This window comes from Phacochoerus africanus, chromosome 10 (genome assembly GCF_016906955.1).
Source record: "Phacochoerus africanus isolate WHEZ1 chromosome 10, ROS_Pafr_v1, whole genome shotgun sequence".
Classification (NCBI taxonomy): Eukaryota; Metazoa; Chordata; class Mammalia; order Artiodactyla; family Suidae; genus Phacochoerus; species Phacochoerus africanus.
The window spans coordinates 30,073,658-30,087,231 of record NC_062553.1 but is presented as its reverse complement, the minus strand read 5'-3'; the positions used below and the strand labels follow the sequence as shown (position 1 = coordinate 30,087,231).

The 13,574-nt window shown below is 41.5% G+C and overlaps 1 protein-coding gene across 2 annotated transcripts; it reads left to right on the top strand.

Moving 5' to 3' along the window:
• Window positions 1–1,198: 1,198 nt before the first annotated feature.
• On the top strand, window positions 1,199–11,585 carry TLR10 (toll like receptor 10). 2 transcript variants are annotated; one of them, XM_047798000.1, is made up of 2 exons: window positions 1,199–1,323; window positions 8,793–11,585. In XM_047798000.1, the coding sequence occupies exon 2, from the start codon at window positions 8,882–8,884 to the stop codon at window positions 11,309–11,311; it is 2,430 nt and encodes an 809-aa protein (XP_047653956.1). In that variant the 5' UTR covers window positions 1,199–1,323; window positions 8,793–8,881; the 3' UTR covers window positions 11,312–11,585. The 2 variants fall into 2 exon arrangements, with proteins under 2 accessions (XP_047653956.1, XP_047653955.1); XM_047797999.1 differs by lacking the exon at window positions 1,199–1,323 and adding an exon at window positions 1,484–1,671.
• The last annotated feature ends 1,989 nt before the right edge of the window (window positions 11,586–13,574 follow it).

The following is a 13,574-nucleotide window of genomic DNA, read 5'->3' as shown; positions in this document are numbered from 1 at the left end:
GGGAGGGCTAAAGCATTTATGATTACTTTATGTGCTTAGGAATGCCTGTCCTAGCCTGTCTTGCTTCCAATCTGTTTGAAGTAAAATACCGATGTATCCCCTGCACATACAAGGAAGTAGAAAATAGTAAGTAAAAACCATGAATTGGCTCAGAGGGTTGCTATGGCCTCTTGCAGGCAGTAGCCCCCTGAGCCCCACTCTATTTCTGTGTCTCTTTCTTCTTATTTCTGCGGCACCACTGACTTCGGGACCTGGGTTGACGAGGAGGCCTCGTCACATAAACCTATTATCATGATTCATTTAAAAACTGACCATTCCTTGGATAGACGAGGTCCTACGGTATAGCCCAGGGAACTATATCCAGTCTCCCGGGCTTAAACCATAAGGAAAAGGAATATTTTAAAATATGAATGCAATAAAAAAATTTAAAAATAAAAAAATAAATTGACCATTCCTCCCGTGACGAATCCATTTGGGAATTTTCATCTTCCTTAGTGATCTCCAGCCCTGTCATCTGCATCTAACGTCAAGTATAACAGCAGAAACTGTCACAACATTGTAAGTCAACTATACTTTAATTTAAAAAGCTAAAAAAATAGTTATACCAGTATTCACAAAAAATAAAGTCAAGCATAAACAAAACCTCCAAAAAAGGTTACTTTGAAAAAATTGATGTTATCTGCAATCTACATTTAAAAAAAAAATTCCATGCTTGTTCTATCACTTCATTTCAAGACAAGGTCTCTAGTTAACGCGTTTCCATTCCCTTGCAGTCAGATTGATCAAAGTTTGGTGCCACCATTCCCACTTTCTCTCATCACGACTTTGCCTTCCCTCCCAATTTGATGGGTGGGATGACTGATCTGAACCCTGAAGTAAGGTACCATTAAAGTGCTCAAAGATGCTGGGGGAAACAGATATGGCAGTTCTGCAAAAATTCAAACATAGCCTTGCCATATGGTCCAGCAATTAATTCCACCTCTAGGTATCTACCCAAAAGAACTGACAGCAGAGACTTGAAGCATTATTCACATTAGTCAAAAGGTGAAAACCATCCAAATGTCCATTGATGGGTGTGGATGAACAAAATATGGTATCTACAAACAACAGGATATTATTCAGCCTTAAGAAGGGGAAGGAAATTGTGGTACATACTTCAGCGGGGAAGAAAGTTGAACACGTTGTGCCAAATGAAACAAGCCAGTCACAAAAGCCAACTGTTACATGATTCCACTTATTTGAGGTACCTAGAGAAGGAAAATCTACAGCGATAGAAAGTAGAACAGTGGTTACCAGAGACTGAAGAGAGGGAGGAATGAGAAGGTAACATTCAATGGATAAAGAGTTTTAGGGGGGGTTGATGAAAGCGTTCTGGAGATGAATGGTGCTGATGGTTAAATAACTATGTGAACGCACCTAATGCCACTGAATTGTATATTCAAAATGGTTAAAATGGTAAATTTTATGTTATGTGTATTTTGCGGCAATTCTTTAAAAAGTGGTCTAAGATTATGAACTTCTGCAACATGTAATGCCACTGGCATACAGTAGAGGGCACAGGAGGGCAAACCTCACAGAAAAGCTTGATGCAGTCACTCCTGCAGCCAATTCTGGGTCTGCCAATGAGTCAGACACACCTGCAGCTGGGAGGGAGCCGCTGCAAGCCTGAGGGTAAGAACTGTTAGCTTTGTGTGTTGTAACGGTTGTGAAAAAGAGGGTTGCATGGGTCTTTTTTAAAGAAAATGGGAGGAAAGTAGGTTTATTCAGATTTTCACGTTATTTAGATTTATTCTGTAGATGGGAGGAAAGCAGCCTTGTTCAGATTTTTAGTATTTATTATTTTGCCTACATTATGCTAAAGATTAATGATTAGAGAGTGACTTTGGGACATACCATTGATCACCATTGATCTGAGGAATTGTCTTGTGTTTGAGAGTTTGATTTTCTTTTGCTGGTTTCTTACAACTTGTGACACCTAGCAGATGTGTAGCTTTGGAGAGAGGCACATGGCGTGAGAAGGGAGGAAGAGGCCACAGTAGCAGCTGGCTCTGCCTATGAAATTAACCTTGGCAATCACACCCTATGCTACTTCATTTCAGAGTTTGACGTGCCTTCAGTTTGGTTTCTGGAAGGGACCAGATAGGTCTGGGTTCAAATTCATGCTCTACCACTTATTCACTGGCTCACTTCAGACAAGTTTCTTAACCTCTAGGTGTTAGCTCCTCCATTTGTAAAATGGAGATGAAAATATATATCATTTTGTTGGATTGTTGAGAGGCTTGAACAAGAAAATGTACAGAAAGCATTTAGTTCCATGTTGGACAAATAGGAAACACTCATAAAATATCAGTTGTTCTCACTCTTGTGTTGTAATGATTACTCAGCATTCAATGGGTTTTAAATCCTTCTCCCCCCCTCCCTTTTTTTTGCATCACTGGGATAGAGAATTTGGATGATCAAATATTCTTTGGCAAGGAGTTCCGTGGTGGTGCAGTGGGATAAGGGTCTAAAATTGTCACTGCTGTGGCTTGCGTTGCTGCTGTGACAAGGGTTTGATCCCTGGTCTGAGAACTTCTGCATGGGTGCAGCCAAAAAAATTTATTCTTTGGCGAGCCACCAATAGTCATGTCATGGTGTCTTTTGACTTGGACTTTTAAATCATAAACTATTAAAGAAAGTTATTCTATTTTCCACCTGTTTTCAGCCGAATGGTAACAGTAGCATGACTATGATAATAATATATTTATTGACAGCATCTTTCATCAAACATTTATGTCTGACTTTTAAAACTGTTTAAATGAAATGCCATAATACACATGCATTGCCTCAGAGATCATACTTTTACATTTTATTATATTCAGAGAAGTTCAGAAAGAGTTAGTTCCTCTCAATTCTTTACAGTAAGTTTCAGATGAGGTTGTGGTATTGGGCAGAGAGAAGAGGTGGGTAAAACAGGAAACCTAGGAATCTCAGCTCAGGGGATTCCAGATAAAGCAACTGGGTTAGATCTTGCTGCATTTTTCAAGGGCCTAACCCTAGGAGCTTAACGTCAGATGCTCTGAATTGAAGTACTCTGTGAGATTATAACATTAAAGGCAGCTTCAGCACCGTGATGAGCACACCTGCCAGTGTCTTACCAAGGCATCGTGGAGGCTGAGACACGAGGAAAAGTTAGTCACTAATCCGGTCTTTATGAAAAATTTTGATTATTTTGTTCATCATGGATTTTACATTAAGTTTAATTCCAAAAATATTTTGCGAAAGTATTGTTTATCCTGATTACAGAGTTTCTTGGTGCCTCTTAACATTTGTGCCTGCAGTCACCCTAGTCTTGGCCCTGATAACAGCTACTACCATCTGTGATACACCAGGCCGGATACCAAGTGATTTATATACATTCTCTTTATGCCTCTGCACAGAACCCGTGATACAAACAAGAAAACAGAACCTTTCAACAGTTCAATAAATGATCTAAATGATTATAGCTGGTGAGGGGCTACGGTTGGCCTTGAACACAGACCTATCCATCCTCGGCGCAAACTCACCCTCTGATCATCATCATACATGGCACCATAGCAGGAATTTGGAACTGAAATTAATTTCAACCTCAAATTAATTTCATTTGATACATGTTTTTGAGAGCATAGCATGTACCACCTTGTGCCAAGGAATACAAAATTGAAATCACTCATTCATTTATTCACATACGCATATAATGGATTTACTGACCATATGCCAAGGGCCAGGCATATTCTATGTGCTGGGGATACAGATATGGACAAGATTGTCAGACCCCCCTTCTCTCATGGCTATGAGAGGTGTGGGAGGTGGTCAATGCATAAATAAATGAAAGCTTCAGATAGCAGTAAGTACTGTTTGGTAGAGAAATAAAATAGGACGGTGTGAATAGCAAGTTAATTTACATGACCTCTTTAGGTGGTCAGATCAGGTTTCTTAGAGGAGGTAAACTTTGAGCCAAGATGTAAATGATGAGAAAGACCCAGCCAAGGAGGGATGGGAGAAGAGCAGCCCAAGCTGAGGGAAGAGCTAGTGCAAAGGTTCCCAGGTCAGAGCAAGCATGTTGCGGCCCAGGAATGAGGAGAAGGGGCAGCATGACTGGAGGGCGGTGCCCGGGAGAAGAGTCATAGGAAATGAGATTCCAGAAGGGAGCAAGCCCAGTGTGGTAATCCATACTGGGGATTTGAATTTCACAGTAAGTGTGAGAGTACATCAGGTAGGAAATAGCTGGGGTGCTGTAACAAGTGGCCCCAAAATACAGTGGCTTAAACTAGACAGTGCTCAACATAAGGACTCAATCCATGTCTGTCCTTGTAAGTAACTGAGCTGGGAGGCACTGGCACTTACTCCTTGGGTTCCTGGAACTGTGTATAAGGAAACACTGAAGAATCCACATGATATATTGAAACATAATCCCATCATTATTCATGTATTATAGCATATAAAATGGATTTATCTTGGAGTTCCCGTTGTGGCTCAGTGGGTTATGAATCTGACTAGTATCCATGAGGATGCAATTTCAAACCCTAGCCTCGCTCCATGGGTTAAGGATCCAGCATTGCCATGAGCTGCGGTGTAGGTCACAGACAGGGCTCGGATCCCACATGGCTGTGGCTGTGGTGTAGGCCAGCAGCTGCAGCTCTGATTTGATCCCTAGCCTGGGAACTTTGATGTGCCACAAGTGTGGCCCTTAAAAAAGCAAAAACAAAACAGATTTATCTTGACTCACCCTGGAGAGACAAGATACCTGTCTCTGCACTCACCATGGATTATATTTGTGACTGTGAGGCAGTTACAGGACCTCTCTAAGCACCACCATCTATACCTATAAGTAGTGATAGCATTTACCTTACAAGGTGGTGTTGGGAAGATCAATCTATGGAAAGTCAGTGTTGCTTAGCCCAATGAATGGTAGTTATTATTCACAAAGAACATCAAGTGGCCACTGCCTCATTTGCCTGAGAGTCAATATGGCGTGGAGATGCTATCAGCCACACTGAATAGTTACAAATGTATAGATTCATCAAAAAGAACAATTACTCAGGTCATCTTAAACGTGGGTAATGGATTAAAATTATGGTAATGGCAACACATTTATTTTGCCGGCTTCCTCAAATCTGGAAAACAACTGTGGAGCTAAAGTTACATCACAGAGGCTCTTTTTAATGTCGGTATTTGTTCTTATACTGATCACTGGATGCTGTACTAAATGTTACAGAAAAAGGAGATGACCAAGAAAGGCCCACATGGGATGGACTGGAGGAAAAAGACAGGAGGGACTATCTCAGTGGAAAGGTGAAAGGTCACCTTAGCCCTACCCCCACCTCGTGCCTCTCACGACCCTCTTCCACTGAGCACACAGTGGACAGGGAATATAAAAAGTCGACCTTCTGTCCTCACTTTCACATCACAGAATGATTGTCTCTCTGTCCCCCTTCCCATTTGCTACGAAACAATTTTATAAAGTATTTTCATTTTTCTTTTAGGAAATATCGACATATTTTCTAGAATTCCTTCACTTCGACAAGCACAACAACAATAAAATGAAACAAACTTGGGCAGGTTCTAGAGAAAGAAAAGTCCAGATGAGAGTGAGACAATATTCCAAGGGTTCCTTTGCGTTCACTCTACCAGTTTTGTCCCCCCACCACACTTGCATGGGTGCACACTTACACACACACACGCAATTCTCAGAACAGTGGGACAGCATGAAAACAGTACAGAGAAATCTCACCACGGTGTGTTTGCCTCTTGTTCCTCCGGCTTGTCTATGCAGTGACCCGTCTGGGGGAGACTGAGAGTCAATGTGCATTAAGCACACGCAAGTCGAAGCAGGAAAATTCTCACCACTGCTAGTTACAGGCCCTTGTGTTTTCAGAAAGCCTGGTGTGGGAGGACATAAAGGTGAAGAATTTATTGAACCTGCTGTGGCTCCCCACCCCCCTCACTACCTTCTTTCCTGCGTGCAGGACTTGACAGCCTCCCAAGGGTCTTCCCTGGCAGGCTTGCACCTTTCAAGTCATTTCAACCAAGAAGCAGAGCACTCTTTAAGATGTACATCAGGAGTTCCCATTGTGGCTCAGCGGAAACAAATCTGGCTAGCATCCATGGGGACACAGGTTCCATCCCTGGCCTCGCTCAGTGGGTTAAGGATCCAGCGTTGCCCTGAGCTGCGGTGTAGGTTGCAGACATGGCTGGGATCCTGTGTTGCTGTGGCTCTGGCATAGGCTGGCAGCTATATATCTGATTTGATCCCTAGCCTGGGAACCTCCATATGCTGCAGGAACAGCCATAAAAAGACAAAAAAAAAATATATATATATATACACACACACACACACACACACACACACACATCAGAACCTGCCCCTCCTCTGCTCTAAATCCTGTGCTGGTTTCTTATTTCAATCAGAGGAAACTCCCCAATCCTTACAAGCTCGGATGTCTTCAGCCCACCTCCCCAGCTCCACACCAGTCACTCCTCACGTTTGCCAAGCATGCTCTTTGAACTTGTATTTACTCCTCTCTCTCCAGAATACTCTTTCCCCAGACAGGTGGTTGTTCTCTCACGCCCTTTAGATCTTTTCATGAAGGTCATGCGAGGCTCTTCTAGACCACCCTAAACGACCACCCAGGTGCTCGCTATTCCCAGTATCTTAGTTATTTTCTTCTAGTCCTGATCAGGACCTAACTTGTAAATGTATCATTTTGTGTATTGTCTCTCTTTTCTTACCCCCTACTACAATGTCAGCTGCTGTAAGAAAAGAAATGCTGTACTATTCACCCTTACATCCTCAGTGCCTAGAAAACTTCCTGGCAGAGTAGGTACTTAAAAATATCTTGAATAATAATGTTGTGAAATTCTTAATTCTCCAGCCCTGTTCTGTGTCTAATCACACACTGGAAGCCTGACTCTTAGCTCAAAATCCTCAGATTTTCTTCATCTGTAAATTATGAGTCATAGTCCTTCTTTCACAGTTTTTGATAAATGAGTGAGATAATACAAAGAGTTTAGTATATCTCTTGGCACATCAAAAAGCTTCAAGAAATGAAGTCTAGAGTTCCCATTGTGGTACAGTGGAAGCGAATCCGACTAGTATCCAGGAGGATGTGGGTTTGACCCCTGGCCTTGCTCGGTGGGTCGGGAACCCTGTGTTACTGTGGCTGTGGTGTAGACCGGCAGCTGAAGCTCTGATTCAACCCCTAGCCTGGGGATTTCCATATGCCATGCGTGCGTCGTCCCCCCCCCCCCCCACCAATAAAAAAGAAAGAAATGAAAACTGTTTCTATCACTATTACTATTATTTGACAGTGATCCAGGCTGCTTTTGCCACCAACCTGAAGCTATTTGGAGGCATAAGGACAGGAACCATTCTGTTTATTTCTGTGTTTTAGACTTTGCAATAACTTCGGTGTTATTGAAAGTCAGATAATAGCTCAAGAAACTCTATGTTCACAAATTCAAAGCTGAGGAACAATGTCATGGCATTAATTCAGGGGCCCACAGTATTCAGTGATAAAGAATTATTTCAGTGAGTAGTTCCTATTGTGGCACAGCGGAAATGAATCCAAGTAGGAACCATGAGGGTGCAGGTTCGATCCCTGGCCTTGTGCAGTGGGTTATGGGTCTGGCGTTGCCGTGAGCTGTGGTGTAGGTCACAGACATGGCTCAGATCTGGCATTGCTGTGGTTGTGGCCAGCAGCTGCAGCTCCAATTAGACCCCTAGCCTGGGAACCTCCATATGCGGCGGGTATGGCCCTAAAAAGCTTAAAAAAAAAAAAAAGAATCATTTCATTGAGAGTTTATGTCCACACAAAAACCTGTACATAGTTGCTTATAGAAGCTTTATTCATAACTGCTAAAACTTGGAAGCAGTTAAGATGTCCTTCAGAGATGGAAGGAATCAACTCTGGTACATCCAGGCAATGGACTATTATATTCAGTGGTAAAAAGAAATGAGTTATCAAGCCATGCAAAGACATGGAAGAAAACTCAATGCATGTTACTAAGTGAAAGAAGTCAATTTGAAAAAGGAACACACTGTGTGATTCCAGCTATATGTCATTCTGGAAAAGGCAAGACAATAGAAAGACCAGTGGTTGCCAAGTATTGTGGGGTGGGTGGAGGATGAACAGGCAAAGAGGATTTTTAGGGCAGTGAAAATATTTGGTAAGGTACGGGAATGATGGATACATTTGTTCAAGCCCATAGAATGGACAAGAGTGAACCGTAGTGTAAACTGTGGACTTTGGGTGATTTTGATGAATCAATGTAAGCCCATCGATTCTAACGAATACATCACTCTGAAGGGGGATGCTGATAATGGGGGAGGCTATGCTGGGGTGCAGGGAGGGCAGGAGGGATACAGAAAGTCCCTGTACCTTCCCTTCAATTTTGCTGTGAATCTTAAACTGCCCTAAACAATCAAATCTTAATTTGTAAAAATTTCTTCTAATTTTCTTAAAGCCTTCAGGCTATCAGAATGGGATTGAGAGAGGATATTGAGTATAACCTGGCAAAGCAGTTCTGCCAACTAGTAAATACCTGTCTCCCTTCTGGGAATCTTGAATTGCCCCAGTGATGGGGATATGAGACAGTAACTGACTTAGAAATCCTTGAGTCAAGCTCTGAGATCAAGTCAAAGACTCAATATTTGGGTTGGGACCCTATTCCAAATTCTTGAGGAATATAGTCAGATATTAGCATTTAAAAAAAAAATCCTACAAGGTTTAACAAATCGCATAACTACCTAACATTATATGCTATCTTTCCAGGATCTGAATGTATCTTCCTCATTCATATGAGGTGATGTGTGATAAAATTCATTTGAGGTGAAAACAGTGACAAAGTCCTCAGAATTACAATGAAACTTATCAGAAGCATTTACATATTTTGTGGTATTGCCATGTCAGTGCATGGAAGGACTTCAGAGCTGCCAGAAGAAAGGGAATTGACTACCAACTGCTCCAACATGTCTTTAAGAAAGGTTCCCACAGACTTGACCCCAACCACAACCACACTGGATTTATCCTACAACCTCCTTTTTCAACTCCAGCATTCAGATTTTCATTCTTTCTCAAAACTAAAAATTTTGATTCTGTGCCATAACAGAATCCAAGAGCTGGACATCAAGACCTTTGAATTCAACAAGGAGTTACAATATTTAGATGTGTCTTACAATAGACTGAAGACTGTAACTTGGTATTCACTGGCAGGTCTCAGACAGTTGGATCTGTCCTTCAATGACTTTGACAGCATGCCTATCTCCGAGGAGACGGGCAACATGTCACACCTGGAAATCCTGGGTTTGAGTGCGGCCAAAATACGAAAATCAGATTTCCAGAAAATTGCTCATTTGCATCTAAATACTGTCTTTTTAGGATTGAGAACTCTTTCTCATTATGAAGAAGGTAGCCTGCCCATCTTAAACACAACAAAACTTCACATTGTTTTACCAATTAACACAAATTTCTGGGTTCTTTTGCGTGATGGAATCAAGACTTCAAAAATATTGGAAATGACGAATCTAGATGGCAAAAGCCAATTTGAAAGTCATGAAACTCAACAAAACCTTATTTTAGAGAATGCCAAGACATCCATTCTGTTACTTAATAAAGTTGATTTACTCTGGGATGACCTTCTCCTTATCTTACAATTTGTTTGGCACACATCAGTAGAATACTTCCAGATCCAACACGTGATTTTTGGAGGTAAGGTTTATCTTGACCACAATTCATTTGACTACTCAAATACTATAATGAGAACTATAAACTTGGAGCATGTACATTTCAGGGTTTTTAATATCCCACAGGAGAGAGTCTACTTGCTTTTTACCAAAATGGCTATAGACAACCTGACAATATTAGATGCACAAATGCCTCACATATTGTTCCCTAGTTATCCTACAAGATTCCAATACTTAAATTTTGCTAGTAATATCTTTACAGATGACGTGTTTAGAAAACCTGTCCAACTGCCTCATTTGAAAACTCTCATTTTGAAGGACAACAAATTGGAGACACTTTCCTTAGTGAGTTGCTTTGTCAGAAACACATCCTTGGAACACTTAGATCTGAGCCAAAATCTGTTACAATATGAAAATGATGAAAAGTGCTTGTGGCCAGAAACTTTGATCACCATGAACTTGTCATTCAATAAACTTGCTGATTCCGTTTTCAGGTGCTTGCCCAGAAATATTCAAATGCTTGACCTGAATAATAACAACATTCACACTGTCCCTAAAGAAATTATTCATCTGACATCCTTACAAGAGTTAAATCTTGCATTTAACTTTCTAACTGATCTTCCTGGGTGCAGTCATTTCAGAAGACTCTCAGTTCTGAACATTGAGATGAACTTAATCCTCAGCCCGTCGGTGGATTTTTTTCAGAGTTGCCAGCAAGTTAAAACTTTAAACGCGGGAGGAAATCCATTCCGGTGTACTTGTGAATTAAGAGATTTCATCCAGCTTGAAAAATATTCAGAGGGCATGATGGCTGGGTGGTCAGATTCATACATCTGCGAATACCCTTTGGATCTAAAGGGGACTCAGCTAAAGGATATTCATCTTTCTGAATTATCTTGCAACATAGCTTTGTTGATTGTCATCATAGTGGTTATCATGCTAGTTCTGGGGATGGCTGTGGCCCTCTGCTGCCTCCGCTTTGATCTGCCCTGGTATCTCAGGATGCTGGGTCAGTGGGCACGGACATGGTACAGGGTTAGGAAAACAACCCAAGGACAACTCAAGAGAAATATTCAATTCCACGTGTTTATTTCATACTGTGAACATGATTCGGCCTGGGTAAAGCATGAATTGATTCCCAATCTAGAGAAAGAAGATGTCCTGATTTGCTTTCATGAGGGGAACTCTGATCCTGGCAAGAGCATTACTGAAGATATCATAAACTGCATGGAGAAAAGCTCTAAGTCCATCTTTGTTTTGTCTCCCAATTTCATCCAGAGCGAGTGGTACCACTATGAACTCTACTTTGGCCACCACAACCTCTTCCATGAAGGGTCTGATGACATAATTCTTATCTTACTGGAACCCATTCCACTCTACTGCATTCCTACCAGGTATCCTACACTGAAAGCTCTCATGGAAAAGAAAGCATACTTGGAATGGCCCAAGGATAGGCGTAAATGTTGCCTTTTTTGGGCAAACCTTAGAGCTGCTATTCATGTTAATCTATTAGAAACCAGAGAGGTGTGTGAACTACAGACATTCACAGAGCTGAATGAAGAGTCTCGAGGTTCTGCAATATCTCTGATAAAAACAGACTGCCTATAAAGCCCCACCTATGCCTAGGGAAATCGAGGCCTGCCTATACCATTAGGATATAAATGGATACAACCTGAATGATGGCAACTTGGCAAAATATCTCTTAAAATGCAAAACTGTCATTCTTTCACATCAGTTCCTTGAAGGAGTTTTAAGAATGTATCCTATAGAAACACAATTCGCAAAGATTTATGTAAAAAGGTGTTCATCCTGGCATTGTTTATAATCATGAAAAATTGAAAACAGTTCAAATGACCACAAAATAAAAGGTTGATTTAATAAATTATAGTTAATTTACATTAACTGTACATAAAATACATTAATGCAATAGAATATTAAACAGCCGTTAAAAATGAAATGGCTCTAGGAGTTCCTGTGGTGGCTCAGCAGAAATGAATCTGACTAGTGTCCATGAGGATGCAGGTTTGATCCCTGGCCTTGCTCAGTGGTTTAAGGATCTGGCATTGCCCTGAGCTGTGGTGTAGGATGGCAGCTATAGCTCCAATTCGACCCCTAGCCTGGGAATATCCATATGCCTTGGGTGAGGCCCTAAAAAGGCAAAAAAAAAAAAAAAAAGGAGAGAGGTAGCTCTATATTTACTGATATGGAGAAAATTATATTTTTGTTTATAGATAGAAATAAGAATCTAAAGGAATTTATACCAGTACACTGCTGTAGTAATAGTAGTTTGGGTCTAGGAAGCTGGATTACAGGAAATATTTTGTTTCTATGTTGTCTATTTCTGTAATGTTGGGGTTGTTTAGGATGAATCTGTATTTCTTTTGTAAGCAGATAAAACAATAAAGATAATTTTTAAAGCCTACACATCCTACTCATTTTGCTTGGGTCTTCCCTTCAAGCCTCAGGTCATAGAAAGAAAACAAGCTCTCTTAACTTTTGCAAAATCATATTTCAAAAACAAACATTCATGCTACTTCCCTGATCAGAAAAATTTCTGTAGCTCACCCACATGGTGAAGGAAGAAAATGCCATGTTCCTTTAAGACCTGACGCCCATCACTTCTCACAGCCTTGAATCCTACCAGGGAGCCCTATCAAGATATCGGCCCTCTCCCAGAATTCTCTTTGCCTTTCCTGCCCCCAGACCCTAGAACTTCTAGACCTTAGAACACACCTGCCTGTAACACCTTTCCTGCTTTGGTTCGTTCAGGAAATCTTACACATCCTCAGGCACAGTCCCAATGTCGACTCTTCTTTGAAATCATCTTCATTTCTTCCCCCAAGCATGCTGCTCCCCTATTCTGTATAACTCTTTGGAAATATTTCTATTACCAAACTGATCATACATGTTTTAAAAGGATCCCATTCTCACTCTTTAGTGAGCATGTCAAAGATGAGGACAGACTTCCCTTGTATCAGCAGCTCTGTCCCTGGTTCAGAAAAGGTGTTCAATGAATGCGTATGGGATGGGCATTGGATTAGCGAAAGGAAGTTATTTATTTATTTTTACTTTATCATTATTATTATTTGCTCTTTAGGGCTGCACTGGAGGCATATGGAAGTTCCTGGGTTTAGGGGTCGTCAAATAAGAGCTACAGCTGCCAGCCTGTCACAGCCACAGGCACAGCCATGCATGGTCTGAGCCACATCTGCAACCTACACCACAGCTCACGACAATGCAGAATCCCCGGCCCGCTGAGCAACAGCAGGAATGGAACCTGCATCCTCATGGATACTAGTCAGATTCATTTCTGCTGTACCACAGTGGGAACTCCAACTAAAGGAATTTAGCAGGGACTCAACTGGCTTCAGGGTAGAATGTGAAGACACACTTTGAGAAGCTTAAGTGGAATATCAGGAATAGGTTAAAGTCAGGAAGAGAAGATAGAAAACCCAGAAGTGAAAGATGCCAGGGTACAGCTTGAATGAGGTGAATTAGCCAATATTTGGTTCCTCTTGACTTAACAAACACATCTTTCATCTCATTCAATCGAATAATACCAACCCCCTAAGCAAGTGAAAATTGGGTTCGGCATCTGCTTTATTTTCTTATGGGTTATGGTCTTATGAATTCCTCCCGATAGCTGTCACTTAAAAAACTGACCACTGACTCAAGAGGTCAGCCTGAGAGGAGAGGGAGAAGGCTGCATGTCAATCTAGGAGCCTAGTGGTCCTTCCTTTTGGCCAGTGGCCAGTCGACTCTGCGGAGCTGGAGTTCAGCAGCCCTGAGGCTGAGAGTCTCTCTTCCTCCTTCCTGGTGAGCCCTGGTCCTTTGGGTAGAAGGGGAAACCACAATGGCACGAGGGCAAAGC

Excerpts from the sequence above, each read along its gene's own strand:
- TLR10 (XM_047798000.1), top strand. The coding sequence starts at position 8,882 with ATGAAACTTATCAGAAGCATTTACATATTTTGTGGTATTGCCATGTCA.